The sequence below is a fragment of the Coccinella septempunctata genome, chromosome 4, assembly GCF_907165205.1.
Source record: "Coccinella septempunctata chromosome 4, icCocSept1.1, whole genome shotgun sequence".
Classification (NCBI taxonomy): Eukaryota; Metazoa; Arthropoda; class Insecta; order Coleoptera; family Coccinellidae; genus Coccinella; species Coccinella septempunctata.
Window position 1 is genome coordinate 15,358,881 of NC_058192.1, and position 18,117 is coordinate 15,376,997.

Consider the following 18,117-nt stretch of genomic DNA (forward strand, 5'->3'; position numbering starts at 1 on the left):
ATAAAACTTCGATCACTTTTTGGATACCGTTAAGTGCAGTTCGTGATCTATTGACTCGTTCATAGGCACTAATCAACGAACTTCAACCGAAGATCTGCTTACCTGCAATTGACAATCTGCTACAGAACAAAAGTGAATATCAGAGGTGTAATGGCTGAAATAAGCCGCATTTATGAGAAGGCGTTATGAAACACTTCGCCACGCTAAAAGTGAGGTATCAAGTCATGGGGCATTTGCATGATGATATCATATTTCATACATAACTGGCAAGCTTTTTATCGCAAAGAAATTTCTTCAATATCTTAATTTTTTTCAAAGCAAATCCTCAAAGTTTAATTCGTAGCACCGATCATCCTTTATAAGAGTAATCTATCACTCACGACTAGTTTTTATCCGTGAATTCAGTTCAAAGTTTTCAAATATTTTATTAAATACTTTTCGATCTACAATTTAAATTCAGAAGTTCATTTCTTCTTTTTCTTATTTTTTTTCTTCGATGCTGGTCTGTAAGGACCCAACTTCTTTCTGACCATAGTTCCCCGCCACCATGCCTGAATTCTGGTAGCCATTCTGTTCAAAAATCGCAGTTCTTCTTCAATTCTTCGTTTTTCCGCCTTCCTTTCCAGCCAGTTATTCATTTCTTCTTGTCTCTTATCATACTGAAGAGAATTCAAATAAAAGAATGGCAGGAAATAGATTGATACCTACCGTTTCATTTAAACTTTTCAGGTCATTAGTGAGATTCTCAATGTCAAATCCCATTTTTAATATATCTTCCTCTTTCGTTTCAATATCCTTATCATAAGTGTTCATCCAATCTTGTATAGAATTCTCTATATCCTTGAAATTTGTGTACGTTGGTAACAGAAGAAAAATTTGAATAATCTTGATGTTCACTAACCTTGAAATATTCAGCCATGTATGCTCCTATTTCTAAGTGGACACGATTTTCTTTGCGACTATCTGTTTGAGCCTTTCTGATTTTTTCTTGGTATATATCTTCTCTTCCTGTTTTCAGCCGATTATTCTGTTGTCTCCTGGACTTTTCCCAATTTTCCAAATAATTTCTTTTGATTTCTGATTGTATTATAAAATCCTAAAATAAGAGGTGGAGACGGTTCTTTCACTGTACACAATAACATAAGAAATCTTGTACATATATTTATTTGGGGATTAATTAATATCCTTTTTCTGGGAATATTTTTTTAATATCGGTAGGAACTCGGGGGAGAAGACTTTTCTTCAATTTTATTGATATTCGGGGCTCGCACGACTTATATTCTCTTTTTATATAGACGCATCCTATGCTTAAGCTTAAGACCCCCTTTCCCCTTCCTTTCAACAATAGGCTATCAAAAAGTGACCCCAAATTTACCGTTTTCCTTCTTCCTCTATTAATTTTTGTTACTCGCGTGCTTGTTAGCTATACCCGCCCGTACCTACTTTAGAAGGATCTGAAAGTGTAGCCCAAACTTCAGAGACGAAAATGCACCTTTTTAGAAGTGAAAATGACTTATGAAGGAATTTTTCGAAGGAAAAAGAGTTTTCTTCTAAACTTTCTAAAAATGGAAATAAACTGTCATTCCAAGCCAAAATGGATGACGTTTTGACATTAGTGCCTAAACCTTGTAAGTGATGTTTTTCAACGCGACAGAAATTTCATGCATTGAACATAAAAAAAAGATTAACCTCCATTTCATCTCTAGCCTTTCCAATAGCTAAAGACAATTTGTCACAATCGAGTTGGCACTGAATCTTGTCAGAATGCAATTTATCCTTGAGTTGTTGCAATTTTTGTTTCTTTCTTTCAACCATATCTAACAATCTGGAATCTTGTTCCAATTCCAATTCATAATTGTCTATACACATGAGCCAGGGATGGTAGTTATAGTCTGTCATGAGACTCTTGACACCTTTAGCTAGTATAGTCTGCAGAAATATTATATCCCCATGGAGCTTCTTAATCATGTAAGCATTTTGCGTTTTGGAATAATCTTCTAAAGTTTCGGGATTGAAGAGGGTGCTATGTGATCTCAGCAATTCATTCCTGAAAATATTATTATGGAAAAATTTTGTTCTTCACACACAACCTAGAGATTTGTACCTATCTTGCAATGTTTTATGGGACATGTCGATGTGTACATTAGGTAAGCCAAAGGTCTTACCCATTATGAAACATGATTCGGCTGCGTCATCCATTATGGAGGCCATTGTTACTGCTACCAATTGGCTGAGCTGACACATTTCTGGATCTATTTCCATTGAGCCTAAATCAAAAGTATTCTTCCAGTTAGTTTCATATAGTGTAGGTACCTAATTGAGTTAACATAACAAAACTACACCTGACGCATTGCCTTTAAAAGACTAAAAGTGCAATCTGCTTATGTTTATTTGGAACAGTGAAACTATGGGCAATATTGAAATTGATATTGATGTTTTACAAAAATCATTAGGTTTCAAGTTCTTCTGAAAGAAGGACCATAAACATAAACCTCCATTTCCAACCAGAATTCATGCAGAGAACTCTCATGTAGATCCCGAAAATCTCAGCAGAGTAGAAAAGAAATTAATCATCATCATCAAACAGCCCTTCGTGTCCACTGCTGAACACGGGCCTTGAGTCATCCCGCAAAATCTTCAATCTTGTGCCGCCCCAGTTCAGCCACAGAACACACCCATGACTTACTTGACTTACTTTATGAGTTCAGCTTCTTGTAATTCTCTTCAAATCATCTGTTCATCGTGTTGTTGGTCTTCCTCTGCCTCTCCTGTCAGCGCAAGGTCTCCACTCCAGGATCTATCCTTTGTGCATCTTTCCCGCATTCTCGCGAAAAAAATTATACGGCAAAAGAATTTAAACGACGAATAATTATAGCAAATTAAATGTAGACTAAACTCGTAGATGACTGTCAACCATAAGCGTGAATATACAGAGTATATAAATTGGGTTCTTACCAATTGATAATATTTCATCCAGTTCCGGATCATCAGGTTCATCGTATATTATTTTTTTTGGAGCCTTCATAGTTTTCCTCCTACGTTCTTGAATTACTGTATGCCTTTCGACAAATCTGATGGTTCTACTATCAACAACAGTGCCTTCGCTCTCCATTTCGCTGCTCATCTCACTGGCAGGGGGTTGATAAAAGAACATGATGGAATGGATTTGTTTTTCACTACACAATTGAGAAGAAAAGGTTCTTGAAAAATACGAAAGAAAGCCGCCTGATGACAACGAATGTTTGTCAAAGTGGATGTAAATATGGCGAGGGAGAAATTATCGATTGAGAAAATGTTTCCATGGAGAAAAATCGCACAATTAAACGAAGTATAGGGTATACTTCAATTTTTATTCTTCCAATTTTGTACTTTACTTCTTCAACAACAATTTCATTACATTGGGAATTGTTAATTAAGATTGTTATTTTTATCATTATGAACATGCATATGTTTCAATTCGACTATCTGCATACATCTGCAACTACGTTGTTCCCACATCTAGACTGAAGACATGTATTCCATGAATCGACAAAAGAAATTCGGCAAAGTTTTGGAAAAACTGTTTTGGCCGAGACTTGCATTTGTGTAGTAGTCGTGTTGTAGCAGACTTTTGATTGTTTTTCTTCGAATGCTCCCTTCGATACCTAATTGAATTTGCAAGACATAATTCTGACTACAACGATTATTTATTCATGAAATAGTATAAGTGTATCAGCAACTATATTTATATATATTTCAATCGCTTGCAGAAAAAATATTGTTCGCTAACACATTGTGGAAAATGCTGTTGAGTTCGGTCATGCAAGTATAGCACTTTCCGCACTTAGGAAAATAACTATTATATCTACACATCTGAATATGTAGGTACCGATTTTCCCAGATAGCCGAAGACAATAAGTCATTATTATCAAAAATATATATTTATTGAATAACATATCACAACATAAGATTTACACTAGATTAATAGGTATATAAGTTATGTAAATTATATAATATACATTTGAGTAAATATAGGTATGTACCTACATACATAAGTACAAAAAAAGAATCACGATATATTGAAGTTTCTTTCACTCAAAGAAATTCCAATATTTTTCAAAACTAGGGGCATCACAAGTTCTGTGCTATTACCCTCTATAAACTCCGTGACATCTTCGAAAACAAGATTGATCATGTTCACAGAAGCTTTCAGCACACCATCAACCACGGTGTCTACGATGCCAAGGATGAGGCCTTTAAAGACGGTTGTCACTGTGTTGGCGATTATATTGATCATCCAGTCTATCAATATGAACTCGTGTAAGTGGACTGTGATATGACTGAAAACAAAGCAATTTCAATTTCTCGCATCCAATATTAGATAATAAAAAATCGTTGGCATTAGAAATATTATACAACCAGAAGTATAATTTTTGAATTTGCTCATTTGACCCTATTCTGAGGCACTAAGTATTGTTATTCACACAATTTTTGTAGATCTCATAACTTTATTATTAGGGGTTGAAAATAACAACATGTATTTTAGCGAGAGGTAGTCATTCTACGGAATTATGGAATGAACAGTGATCAGAACTTCTTGTGAGTTTTTATTTATTCCGAGAAAAGATCGACTGTATCGAAATTTTGCAAAAGACTTTTTTTCTTCAGAATTGAATGGGAAATCATAAGAGAATCTTATTTTTCGAAAATCTATCCCACGAAAACAATTTTTGAAGGAAAATCATAAGGGGTTCTTATTTTCAACCCCTAAAATAATAAAGTTATGAGATCTAAAAAAAATGTGTGAGTAACATCTACTTAGTGCTTCATTTTATGTATGTGTAGTTAAATAACTCAATGTTTTTTAGAGCCCGTAAAAAAATTAATAACTGTCAACTCGCCATCGCCTTCCAAAGGCTGGAACTTGGAAGGGTGGTCGATTTCGAAAAAAATTTATGGGAACTACCCCTGCTTATTTTAATCGAGGAATCATCTCCCTTAGTCCTTCGCACTTGTTTACACTACAGACACCTTGTATGTATACTATACTCACTCTGAATGGGTGATTTTATATTGTGCAACACTAGCCTCAAATGTACTAAAATCAATTTCTATTGATGCTATCATCCTAACAGATTTCATTTCACCATCTAAAGCACCCGATGGACCCAATCCCATCAATGTCGCTTTGAAATGGCATTCAAACTGGAAAAAATTTATTTTAATCCAAAAAATCCTTGAAATTTAATTTTTATCCCACCTTAATGTCCTTCAGTTCCAAGGGAATATCAATCCTAAACTTTTTGTTCTCTTTGTTGTAAGTCACAATAGCATCATCGTATCTATGGATAGTTGAGAAGTCGTTCACTTTTATTTTGGTCAGCTTGAGTTTACCCGTATAAGTGATAAGGAGAATTCTCTGTAAATAAAGATCGATTTTGTTTAAAAAAATTTGAATGAAATATCATTTAATCATTGTGAGGATATTCAATTAAGAAACCATCTTAAATCAACATTTACAGAATTGGATTTTTTCAAGAATATAAGCTAGAAGTCATTATATTATAAATGGTTTAAATTATTCCACATTTTCATAATTGTTTTTGAAGTATATTCATACCTACCCTACTGATCTTTACTTCCAGGTCATCAACTTTCATAGGGTCTATGCCAGCTTTGACTGCCAGTTTATCTAGATTATGCAGGAGTTCATCTGCATAGTTGTTCACGGTTGCTTTTAGAGTTTCTCCTTCCTTCACTCTGAAACAATTTTGTTCTAATAGTTAACTTTCTTGAGTTATTTTCATTTATGACTTTGCATGTTTTCAAAGCTTTTGTGCCAGAAATGGATATTCCTTTCTTGCTGAAGATGATTTGGTCATTGATGAAGTTTTTTCTCAATCTTTTCCTTATTATGGGTATGAAATGGTTAAATATTGAATATGAAAAGTATGGAGGATGACCTCCATAACGAAAAGTTAGGGTTGCATTTGAAAAAACCCCTCGTTTAGGGCACTTGACAAACTCCTTGATTTTACATGAAAAGTTGCGCGTAATTTGAAGTTGCATTTTTCTACAAATTAGTAAGTACCAATGAAATGAATTTTGTGCGTTGCAATAAAGTGCTAAAAGACTTAGGTACATGATTCTAAATATATATATCAACTGTAATTTCAGAAACCACGTGTTTCGCTTTTCGAAAAGCAACTTCTGGTATTATTGGAATAAGGTGAAACTGAAAGTTTATTATTTTCCTGATTTTCCAGTTCTACTTCACATTCTGTGTATGAAACGTAGTTTTTCAAACACCATATCTACTCATCTACTCAATACATTTACAAAATGTTGAATTATGAAATATCTCCTGAATTAATTACTCAAAAACTAGAAAGTGGAAGTGGAAAATTTTTGGCAAACAATGCGGAGAATCTTGGTTGAACAAGTTTAATTCAAATTGAAACTCACAATTTGTCACCCCATATTGTTTCTAATCCTGTCTCACTTTCAACGGATGAACTGATAGCTGAGCTAGTAACACCAACTATTAGAAAGAAGCAGCCAATCAATTTCATCTTGAGGTTCATTTTTCAATTATCCAAATTTACGTTCTTTCGATAAACTGCATCTAAACACTAAACGTTTTTCCGTATAGGATCAATTTATAAATTATTTTGAAAGGCATTTCAAGGTATTACCATTGATAGTATCAAAAAATTATATCTCGAATTCCTTTGAGAATACAATAGGAATAATTATTATCTATGAAAATAGAGATTCAACTCTGATTTCCATCTTCCAATAACAAAAAAATGATATCTGATATATTCCTATGAGATTTTATAAAAATATACTGATGGATGAGGATGATAATTCATTGAATTAGGTATGCGCCAAGAATTCTGGAGCAGAATTACATTGGGTACTAACTATGAGATACAAGCAATTTTGGAATTTGCGAGAATAAGTTGCTCTAAATATGCATCATTATTTGTTTTGTACCGAGAACCTCACTTTTTTTATGAGTGATGTATGGAGGACGAAAAAAGTAAAAAGGGAATAAATTCTTCTTGAAGGCGGTAGCTTATGAAACAAGGATCTTTTACGAGTTCTTAAAAAATCGAACTTCTAAACATTATAGGTAGTGAATTATTGTGAGTTGTAAATTCACACATTATTTCGAATAAAATTAAATAAGAATAATCTGGAAAAGATCACGATGCGTGGTGCCCTTTTCAGTTCTTTAGATTAGATCAGTGTCCCCCAACCTTTTTTGTGCCATACCCCATTCAAGCCTTTCTGAAATTCTTATGCACCTCCTCCCCTCCTATATACCTACATATAATTTTTAATTGAAATATGTTATAAAATGATGGGTTTTAGGGAAGAAATCACTATTATATGGAATTGTGAACGAAATACAGTAGGTAAGTAAATTTTCAAAACATATATAGAAAACTAAAAGCAAACTGAAATTCAAATTCTCAATAATTTGAATAGATATTTTTCTATATAATATATATTATCCATCTTCTTGTGGAAGGATCGTAAAATTTGTTCACTTGCAAATCATCTTTTATTCGCTTTTATCCAATTTGATATAGTAGGTACCTTATATTATGAAAAAAAAATCATTTTTTATTATTCCTCCAATTTCTTGAAAGCCATTCGAGTTATATGTAATTATAAATAAACTAAAGGAATAGAAAATGCATCTGAAATAATAATGATTTTCATTGATAAAATTTAATCAAGTTCAAAAGTAGGAAACGTATCCTGCATTCAGTAGCCCGACTAAAAAAATACACCTATTATCTTTAAACAATCACTTCAATGCACTCGTAAGATTCACAATCACAATCGAAAATCAATATTTTATCTTGATTATTGTTTTCCCGAACATATTTTGATTCAAAGCTGTATAACCCTCGAGTATTCAAATAATAACATCAGGAATAATATCGTAAAGGATGAAGGAGTGGTATATAGTTATATGTATTTGTTGAGTATGAGTATTAATACTCAATAGGGTTTAATACTCAATGCTACTATAGTTTAATACATTGCCAAAAGCAATATAGTGACTCTGCTGTGGGTGCTGATGGGGCAATGTGGTGATAAAGAAAATGGAAAAGTTGATGAACTTGCGAAAAAGGCATCATACAAGATCAACACTTGCTAGAACCATTGAGTATTAACTCATTAACTCAGTTCAATGCTAGAACTGAACTTTTTGAAGGCTTGGGAAAGACCAATATAAGACATCTGTCTAACAATGGGAGGTGAACAACAGAAATGCGCTCAGGACGCTGAAGGACGACTTCTGTAGTTGTGCGGGAAAAAAGATTCAATGGATAATATTGAAGTGATTTTCCATTAAAATAAAGATACTATCTTTTTTCAAATATGTAAGATATAAAGAGATTTCAAGACCGCAAAAATCTTCCGATACCGGGAATCGAACCCGAGCCTCCTGGGTGAGAGCCAGGTATCCTAGCCACTAGACCATATCGGACTTGACTAAAGATATGGAATTTAATGTTTATAAGCCTGAAAGTTACTTCTATCGTTATACAATGCCAATTTTATTTGATTGAAAAATTACTCAAAAATTTACCAAAAACCTATAATTCGAAATCGATATGAAAACTTTCTTTATAATGTTTGAATAAAAAAACATCAGACCAAGTAAGAGTTCGAAGAAAAACAAGAAACAACTAAATTTTTATACCGTGAAAAATGACATTCCGTAAATGTCCATAACCTTTTCAAGTCTTTTTGCAGCGTTGTTTGTATGAGGTTAAAGAACCACGTGTAGTGGAGAAAGAGTAAGTAATTGTATTAGTTTTTTTTTTGAACAGTATTAAATTTAGCTCTTCTTGTTGTTTAATTCAAATACTTGAGTAAATTTTATCTGATTATCACTCGTATTTTCAGAAATGGCACCAAAATATGAAATCGCCGTTGGGCTCCAGAGGGGTCACAAAACGACCAAAATTGCATCAGGAAAGAAGGCAGATAAAATTCGCCCTTCCAGACTAAAGGGACGTCTTACAAAACACTCAAAATTCGTGAGGGATCTCGTCCGTGAAGTTGTAGGACATGCTCCTTATGAGAAGAGAGCTATGGAATTGTTGAAGGTGTCCAAGGATAAGAGGGCACTCAAATTCTTGAAACGTCGTTTGGGAACTCACATCAGAGCCAAGAGGAAGCGTGAAGAACTTTCCAACATCCTCACACAAATGAGGAAGGCCCAGGCACATGCTAAGTAGAATGTATGTTCAATATAATAAAATCATAAAATCTATCTTTCGTTTTTCATTCAATGAATCTTTTTGAGGAAGAATCATTCGACTAGTGAAATTGTGTTCCATCCTTCCCCTAAAATTGAACAAATAAGTATATCTGTTCACTTTGAACGTATGGTTTATTTTTTATATGAGTAGTAGTTCATATGTAAATGTAATCATTAATAGGGTTATCATTCATTGCTTTAATTTGGAATCAACTTTATTTACATTTAACTGATGTGAATGCTTTGTTCTTCATTGTATGCATTTGCTTATGTTGTACTGACAAGTAGTGAAACAGTTACATCCTTGTGAAATGTTCGCAACACTGAATAGGCACACAAATATTCCATTTTTTCCAACTCTTCAATCAATTAATATTGTTACGTATCATATGCTGCATCTTCGATTAATTGTTATCCAAATTGTGTAGTATGAATTGCCTATTTTATGAGGTTTTATTCCAGGTAAGTACGTCTCATTTACATTTTTCACCGTGCGTCTTGAAAAAACACCAAAACCATTTTATAAGAGTAATGTTGTCCTTATACAATCCCAAAACCATTTAGTATTCACTAATTAGTGAGTTAATAGTCATCGCCAATAGTGAATCCTGGAATGTGCGCAAATATACATCATCGGTCTTGTAAACGTGGATATAAATTCAATAAAAGAAGTTGGTGTGACCTAGAATTATAATTCATTCTTCTTGATGCATTATGGGTTTAGATAAATAAATAATGTAACCGAGAAAGGTGTAAGGTGGGAATGAAGGCTGTGTAAAATGATCAGATATAATAAAAAAAAATGAGAAAAGCTTTGTAGTGAAATAAATGAAACAAGGTCAATGGTTGCTTATTTTTGTAGGACGGCGAATTCTATATGATACAAATATCTTAAATACGAATATATGAAAAAATAACAATTATGTTAGGTATAATAAAATCTTCACTAATTACTGAAGTGAGGGTAGTTCATGACATGAGTTTCAAATATCAGACTGAGGACTAGCCGAGATGTATTGTGGGTTGCATAAAGGTAGATGAAATGTGGCTTATTTTGTTTCACTAGCAGGGCGGTCTTTTCCATTGCAGATTGCAATAACTAAACTTCAAAATCCTAAAATTAGGTACAATAATAATTTTTCGCATTGAAATTTTTTAATGTATACCTTCAATAGGTTAATTTTAGATTCCTACCTACAGCGCCGTAAAAGATTTCTTTTTGGTGAAGGCTGAAAAACTGACTGTAGACCTACATTTTTCGGAGGTCTATTGTTTGACTCTGCTCTTTGATACCATTGGGTTGAGATTGAGTATTAAACCCAAGTTGAGTTTAATATTCAATGATACGTACTCGACGATCGGGAATTCCCCTGCATTTATCAGTAAACCTGTAACGTTTACTTATTATGTTAGTAAATATTTTTGAGATTTTTTTATTTTCTAGTTAGGTATGATATATCCCTACAATTTTTGTGGAAGTCTTCGTTTTCAATTCAACTGAATCGCCCTTTTTTTAAATATTTCAGATATGCCTAGAATCCCAAAAGCATCCATCCATATACTTAACCCGCCTGTGGATTCGGACTTTTAACCTGTTACCCTGATAATTCAAAGTTTCTAACTCTTTTCCTTCCGTTACAGTATAATTATATGGAGAATTTTCCTCCATAATTTCATAGTTACAGTGGAAGAACAGAATTGAATTATTTATCAATGATCCAACCCATTCGTTTGATGAGACTCTTGGTCATCAATTTCATATTGATCCTTTTCCGCTTTTCCGAAAAAGCGCGCAGATAGATTACCGTATTGATCACAGATATTTTATTTCATTTCCCCAAAAGCTATCTTAACTCAAATTTTCAGAACATATTCACATATTGTTAATATTTAGATCTGAATTCATAAACACACCTGAGTTGTATCACCTACAAATGATGTAAATAATATAATGCTTAGTAATCAAAAATTATGTTTGAAAATATTCTCGATTTCCTTGCTCCAAATTGGCGTGATAATCGATTCGACAATTCATTTGTAATTTTTGTTCGTACTGATTTGTTATAATTTCTTTTGAATCGAATAATGGGTAAGTCAGCTTTTTTACAGAACAAATTTTTCATGAAGGATTCGATAAGCATCCACTCACGATTTAATCAATGAATTATTATTTCCATTTCGTGAAGGCATCAAAAAATTTTTGGAGCTCACTAATGCAATTCACATTTATTGTTGTAGACTGGAAAAATTCTATGGAAATATATTGTTTGGTTACACAAAGGATGATCCAACCGAAACAAAGCAATAATAATTCCTTTATTCCTTATGACATTTATGGTCATTTTGCTTGTTTGATTTTCCACAAACCTTTTTGGACCTATCGATATTTTGTTTGAAAGGAAGCTTGCTTTGAAGAGAATTTTTCTCATGATACCTTCTCAAGAGTTTTTCGTGTTACAGATAATAAACGAATATTTATTTCTAGAATTTTCGAAAATTACAGATTTTGTAACTTCAAGTGTCCAATCACATCGTTTTATTTGAAACATTTTGCATATTGGATATTTTCTTAATAAGTGTATCATGATGATGTTATCACATCCATTCTGCCCAAAAGGGATATTGTGAAACTAACAATGCATTTTCTAAAGGACGCTGAAGATAAAGCGATATCCTAAGTCGTAACCCATAGAAGTTCTTACGATAAGCTCTGAGGGAGGTAAAATAATATACATTTTTTTGAAATTCTATGTGCATAATTAAGAGCATTCAACGTTTTTCCCCATTAAATTGGTCACTCTACCATAGAAAGAATTAATTCATGATGTGTGGAATATTAAATTCACCAACCATGAAGAAGGTAAGGGTTGAAAAAAAAATTATACATTGTACTTTCCTAGAATATGAACGTTTATTTTGCTGATCTAATTCTGAGTATTAAATTGTTGATTTTAAAGCAGGACAGATTTTTTGAAAGAAACACTAATTCCTGCTTCAGTGCCATTATTAAGTGAAAGTTCACCAGTCTTGAATTTGCATTCAATCGAAAATAAAAAGGAAAACCGAATGTTTATGTTCACAGTTCTTGATTTTGTGTTCTTCTGGAATGATCATAGCCGATTTCAATCTCCAATAATTCCCAGAAATATCAGTTATTCCATTCTGAAAACTTGCTTCAAATCCCGAAATAAAAAATTTGGTTCTTCGTATCAAGAAAGTTATTTTTGCCCGCTATTCAACGCAAATATAATCCCAATTTTCGACACTCTGCAACCCTAAACATCGCATAGAGTGTATTGAATTGATTTTGTAGGTATGTCTATTAGAATACGTTTTTGAGCTTCCTTTCAGAAGGTACATTGCGATGTACTGACATTTCTACAGAATTTTGCACAAGTGTTGGTATCGGTACTTAACTCCCATTTTTGATCCGGTGTCCGATATAGGTACTGAAATCAGTTTTATTGACTGATATTGAGAAAAAGTCTAGTTTGGACAGAACTCAAAGGAAACTCAATTTCGTGTGGTGTACGGTCCAGCTACTAAGGATTTCTCCAGACCAGGTTTTTTGAGTTGTTCCATGTATAGGTAACACCAACTCCTCCTTTTCGATTTTCTTCTCGTACATGAACGCCACTGACCGCTTTCTCTCAATCCATAACTGGCCAGTGGTCACTTGGGAACGCATACCGGAACGTAATTATTTCTTCTTCTTCACAGCCGGGCGTTACTTCATGGCCAGCACCCTCGCCCTAGCTCTGGTGGCAGGAATCCAGGCGGGGGACAAGGGAAACAACTTGATAAAAACTCTAGACAAACCAGTTCCCTGCACTTGCGGTGTATTTCTGTCTGGACAGTTCAAGAAGGGTACCAAGCAGGATCCAAAGGGGGTGCCCGTGCTTACCGAGGAGATGGACAGGGCGTTCGAGAATAACCCGGTGGGGGTGAGAAAGTGCACGAACAAGTGCTTGGAAACGGTAAATCTGACGATGAGGCATTTTCACTGAATAAGCGACAACATATTGAGTGAATACGAAGTTTCAACTTTCCAATTTATAATTTTCCAGTTTTTTTCCTCATTATAGCATCAATTTCATTTATCTATCTCTTGAGGTTCTTCTTCCGTATGTCAACAATTTATTTTCTTCTATTGAAGAATTAATTTCTAGTTATAATCGAAGTGTTTGTAACTGTGATAATTTTGAAGGCAAAATCTTCTTGGATTTCTCTTCTGAAACGCAACAAGTATTTTGAAATGACTGGCTATTATTTCGATAGAAAAATCACTATAGTTCAAAGCTGAAGGCTTTCACTGGTCTGCATATATCATCACAAGATAGATGGGAAAAGAAAAAACGATCCATCTGAAACTATAAGATAATTTTGACTATTTTGAGGTTGGTGAATTAAGATGATTCCTTCAGCTGGTGAATAATGCGGCTTACGAACTGAAAAATTGGAATTATCAGCATCATCAATATCCGCAAATGTTGGTGGTTTTTTAAACGAGAGCTTCTGGACTAGGAAAAACTATTTTGTTCATAATTCATTTCTGTCTACCTCTGCTTGTTCAGAGAGGTACCTGTTACATTCACTACAGGACTCTCTTAATAAATTCAATTCAATTATGTAGTTTCGTGTGAAAACATAATCTAATTGTTTTTTTCCCTGGATAAAACACCCTGTGCTTCATGGATTTCAGGTGGGAACAGATTTACAACTTTTTCATGCGTAAAAAACCAACGAATCCATTATAAATGACTTCAACCAGAGTTGTGGTTGAAAGAACATCACTATTAAAACTGCAGCACCCCACGTAATGCTTCGTAGCCTCCAGATTAACATTCGAATAATGTCTGACTGTCTGTATGTCGTCCCCGTTTCCTGTTACCCATTCCACCCCTCGGCAGCTCGACAACAATGAACTGATTAAATCCGTCTAAGAATAACATTATTCCACCCTTCATAGCGATGCACAATACGCTAAATAGGGTAGTTAAATAGACTTTGTACATCCGGTACCAAACTTTGATTATTCATGACTCGGACAATTACAGAAAGGATGTGTTGGGGCAAGTTCACACGCCCTGATATCCTGGGGGAGGCTTTTCTGATTTATTAGCGCATCGGACAGTCGAACAATTATGAACGAACGTTGATTTTAAGATTTAGATGCTATATTTCGAAGAAACTAAAAGAATAAGAACAAGAATGTTATTACATCCCTTCAGACATGAACCATACTTGTATAAGACAAGTCAATTAAACAATCAGCAGTGAAATGAAAACAAAAGAAAAGAGAAAAAAAACATTTCAGAACCAAATCCACGTATCAACTCAACTTACATTCTAACAATACTTTATAACTGGAAAAAAAGTTTACCAACAGAAGGTTTTTAACATTTTTTTTGAAAAGATTGTGGTCACGTACTTTTAAGTCTTTCTGGAAAATGATTATATAGTTTAATGCCAATATACAACGGTGACGATTCAAATTTCCATGTTCTTGGATATGCTAGAGTTTTCTGATGTCTGGTAGCATGTTCATGGAAGTCGGAGCATTTTTGAGACAATCGATGTTTTTCTTAACAAACAATAAGGGATTCAATATAAAAATACACGGAAAACTTAAAATTCTACGTTCGATAAACTTTAGTCTACAGGAATCCAGAGGCTTCATACCAAATAGAATATATGTAGTTACTTAATTTGGAAAAAAATTTAAATTTGAATTTTGAAATTATGAATTTTCAACGTCTATTTTATTCAGGGTGTCTAATAAGTATGCGGCCAAAATGCAGGAGGTCTTCCATGTCCGAAAATATTCTGAAATATGGAAAATGGAATTGATATTTTGTTTAAATTTTCTATATGTATGTTATGTTTTAATTATTTAAAAAAATGAGGTCATCAGCGTACTATTCGTTTTAGTATCTTTCATGTCAAAAAATTCATTTATTTTTAATATTTTGGAAGTACCGTCTACATCATTGTTGACAAAGAGGACTATCAAGAAACTGAAAATTTCAACGAAATATTTCTTTGTCGAGCTGAGAAAGGACTTGGGTCGGTTGCCTCAATTAGGTACAGTTATTTATTTATTTGATTGTTTCCCCTTTACTTTGATCAACGGAAACGTAAGAAAGTTTCAATTTTTGAAACCCATATTAATGAAGTGGTGCATATTTGAGCCCTTTCCGACGAAAATTTGTAGAAAATGATGAAAAACGACCCTAACTTCATGGAAAAATATTTACATAATCCTCCAAGTCATTCGTGAGAACGATAAAATGCTCCGAGAAGCTGAGATAAACAACTCATAAATGCTTATCTTAAATCTAATTTCAGATAGTGACCCATCTACCGAAGAGTGCATCAATCATTTGCGCTAGTACCGACAGAGAGTTGGTCCACAAAGAGCGCGCATATTTGTTCATCAAGAACCACAGTGACAAATGGCAAGGTACCAATCTGTCCGCAGGAAGAGAGTTCTGCTGCAAGGACAATGAACCCTACAAGTGCCCTGTGTCATAACACCATAACAGTTTCCCGTTTACTTTATATGAATAGATTTTTTCCACTTTTATATGCAGTGAGAACATTAAACGGACCTTTCAGAAGTTATTTTTATGGCTATTTCAGTCGTACCTTTTTCCTTTACCGCCAGGTTGAAGATTTAGTAGTTCCAGTGCTTTGAGGAAATACTAGCCGAATTGATCGAACTGGTTTTTATTTGATGGGAAGTTGAGATTTTCAGGAGAGGGGGAAATGAGAGATTTTAGTTGCTTTTCCGCAATTTCTGTTTCTTCTTCTTTAACTCACAAGTTATACTTAAATTACTCATACCATACATCGAATTCAGAATTAAATTGAATCTACATAAGATTTTTCATCAGCTCATTTACATTTTGATTATAATTTCGTCATGTTCTATTTAGTTTTTGTATCTTTTATTGAATTGTTGCCTGAAAATCTTCGAATCCAAAAGCGTCGACATGCATTAGGCTAGGGGGTGACAAAATAACCATCTGATAAGCTGGCACTAGGAGGGATGCAAAAAACCAAGCATTGCACTGAGGTGGGATGCAAAATAACCAGCTATTGGGGAAGATACCTAAGCGCCCTCTTGTGATTTTCGTGTTTTAGGACAAATTATAAAAAGAGTAGAGCATCTAGAGAGTGAATTTTTCTTTGAATTGTGTTCAGGGAAAAAACATTTTCTAAATTTTTTACCTCTAAAGCCCGTTATATTGCAAATCTGGTAATCTATTGTGTATTCTCAAGTTATTTTATACTCGATGAAATTAAATCAAAATTATTCTATAGTTTTGAAGATCCTTAAATATCCTACCTCCATGCTCTCAAGTCATTTACGTTTGGTGAATTGAAATGTGAAAATTCTCATCGAATTCATGTCAGAATAGTAAATAAAATCTGGGTTATTTTTACACACCCCTGAATTAAACTTTGGGCTTGTTTTTATTTCATTCGATTAAGTTATCTTACAGCTAGGGAATGAAAAAATTTCCAGATTTTCATTCTATAAGGTCAGGGAAATTATAATTTTTTTGCTGATGTAGGAATAATTTTGATCGTGCGAAAATTCTCGTATTTCTGTAGCATGGGCAGTGGATAACACAGGAATATAACTCATTGTCCAACGATTTCTAATAGCATTCCCATCTTCCTATTCACCTTAAAATAGACTTAGTGCTCTAGCAACATTTATCACCGAAATGTTACTGTTACCTACGGTTGTGTTCAAGTAAAAATATGTATATAGCGATAAAAGGTAAACTTCACCCACTTAAGAAGCTGTGAGAACGAAACACATGTCATAGTTATTAACTCATGTTAGTGAAAATCATGTTTTCTTGATTTTAGTTCACTTCTTCCTAGTAAAATCTCAAATGATTTCAATTTTATACAAGGCGGCCATGATTATATTTACGTTTTTGGAAAAAGGATCACTTTAAAGGAAACTGTTTCAAACGGTAAGGCACAAAATAAGCCTTTCAAGTTCGTTATTAGAACCTTTTTTTTCCATTGAGCTTACTTTTCTCGAAAAAGGAGACTTAAATGGATTTCTGAAATTGTTGATACACCTCTTTTATCGAGGCAATGATTCAAAACTCAATAAAAAATAATTAGATAATCCCTACATTATTTCTCAAATTATTTTAACGAATCTATCCTGTCTGTATAAAAGTTTCTCATATACTCTCTGGATCTCTTCGTGGTGAGCCACTCTTCCCATTGAAATTTGTCCATTTCAACAACTTCCGTCACAATATTCGCGAGTTCCATTAAGTGCCTTTTAGCGTTGGCATTAATCAACCTACTTTCGTCAATCAGTCAATATGCAGCACTCAGTGAAGAGGACCGGTACTTATGAACTGCCACAGATAATAAATCAAGACCCAAATCAATTCCGTCTTTATTACTCCTCATTACCGAATGAACCGAATCACCGAATGAATTCCTCTAAAATATGAGCGGCCAATAATAAGCCCAAATGTTTTCAGCAGGTGTCTCTGTGTTGACTGGTTTCATGAATAAAATAAGTATTTTTAAATTACGGATTCTGGAATTGAGAATTGAGTCCACTCCAATAATTATAATTTTGGAGAGCCAATGGAAAATTCATGAAGGACTAGAGTTGTTACAGGTAATGACACATTCTACACTTGAAACAGAAGATTGCGATCTCATATTCTCTACAAAGTCAGAGATGGAGAGATTTGCGAGAAAAATAAGATTTGGAACAACAATTTTTCTCATGAATAGAATTGTGAAATTAGTGAATTCTCTTATGCAAACTCAAAATGCTTGTAGATACAAAATCT

At 33.8% G+C, this 18,117-nt stretch overlaps 4 protein-coding genes and 1 non-coding gene across 5 annotated transcripts; 2 read left to right on the forward strand and 3 right to left on the reverse strand.

Annotated features, from left to right (window-relative positions):
- Positions 1-400: 400 nt before the first annotated feature.
- LOC123311387 (dynein regulatory complex protein 9) lies at positions 401-3,420 on the reverse strand. The gene is made up of 6 exons (XM_044895288.1): positions 2,956-3,420; positions 2,105-2,267; positions 1,690-2,047; positions 902-1,096; positions 709-840; positions 401-659 (listed from the first exon to the last, which is right to left on the reverse strand). The coding sequence occupies exons 1-6, from the start codon at positions 3,152-3,154 to the stop codon at positions 465-467; spliced, it is 1,242 nt and encodes a 413-aa protein (XP_044751223.1). The 5' UTR covers positions 3,155-3,420; the 3' UTR covers positions 401-464.
- Positions 3,421-3,901: 481 nt separating this feature from the next.
- On the reverse strand, positions 3,902-6,629 carry LOC123312193. The gene is made up of 5 exons (XM_044896479.1): positions 6,445-6,629; positions 5,604-5,739; positions 5,240-5,398; positions 5,033-5,184; positions 3,902-4,319 (listed from the first exon to the last, which is right to left on the reverse strand). The coding sequence occupies exons 1-5, from the start codon at positions 6,561-6,563 to the stop codon at positions 4,049-4,051; spliced, it is 837 nt and encodes a 278-aa protein (XP_044752414.1). The 5' UTR covers positions 6,564-6,629; the 3' UTR covers positions 3,902-4,048.
- Positions 6,630-8,419: 1,790 nt separating this feature from the next.
- Positions 8,420-8,491, reverse strand: Trnae-cuc. The gene has a single exon. It is a non-coding gene; the product is annotated as a tRNA-Glu (tRNA).
- A 161-nt stretch (positions 8,492-8,652) lies between these two features.
- LOC123311320 (60S ribosomal protein L36-like) lies at positions 8,653-9,283 on the forward strand. Its single transcript, XM_044895216.1, has 2 exons — positions 8,653-8,804; positions 8,914-9,283. Exon 2 carries the CDS (start codon positions 8,916-8,918, stop codon positions 9,246-9,248), a length of 333 nt encoding a protein of 110 aa, XP_044751151.1. The 5' UTR covers positions 8,653-8,804; positions 8,914-8,915; the 3' UTR covers positions 9,249-9,283.
- A 1,923-nt stretch (positions 9,284-11,206) lies between these two features.
- LOC123312311 (follicle cell protein 3C-1) lies at positions 11,207-15,895 on the forward strand. The gene is made up of 3 exons (XM_044896676.1): positions 11,207-11,360; positions 12,992-13,248; positions 15,620-15,895. The coding sequence occupies exons 1-3, from the start codon at positions 11,357-11,359 to the stop codon at positions 15,803-15,805; spliced, it is 447 nt and encodes a 148-aa protein (XP_044752611.1). The 5' UTR covers positions 11,207-11,356; the 3' UTR covers positions 15,806-15,895.
- Positions 15,896-18,117: the final 2,222 nt, after the last annotated feature.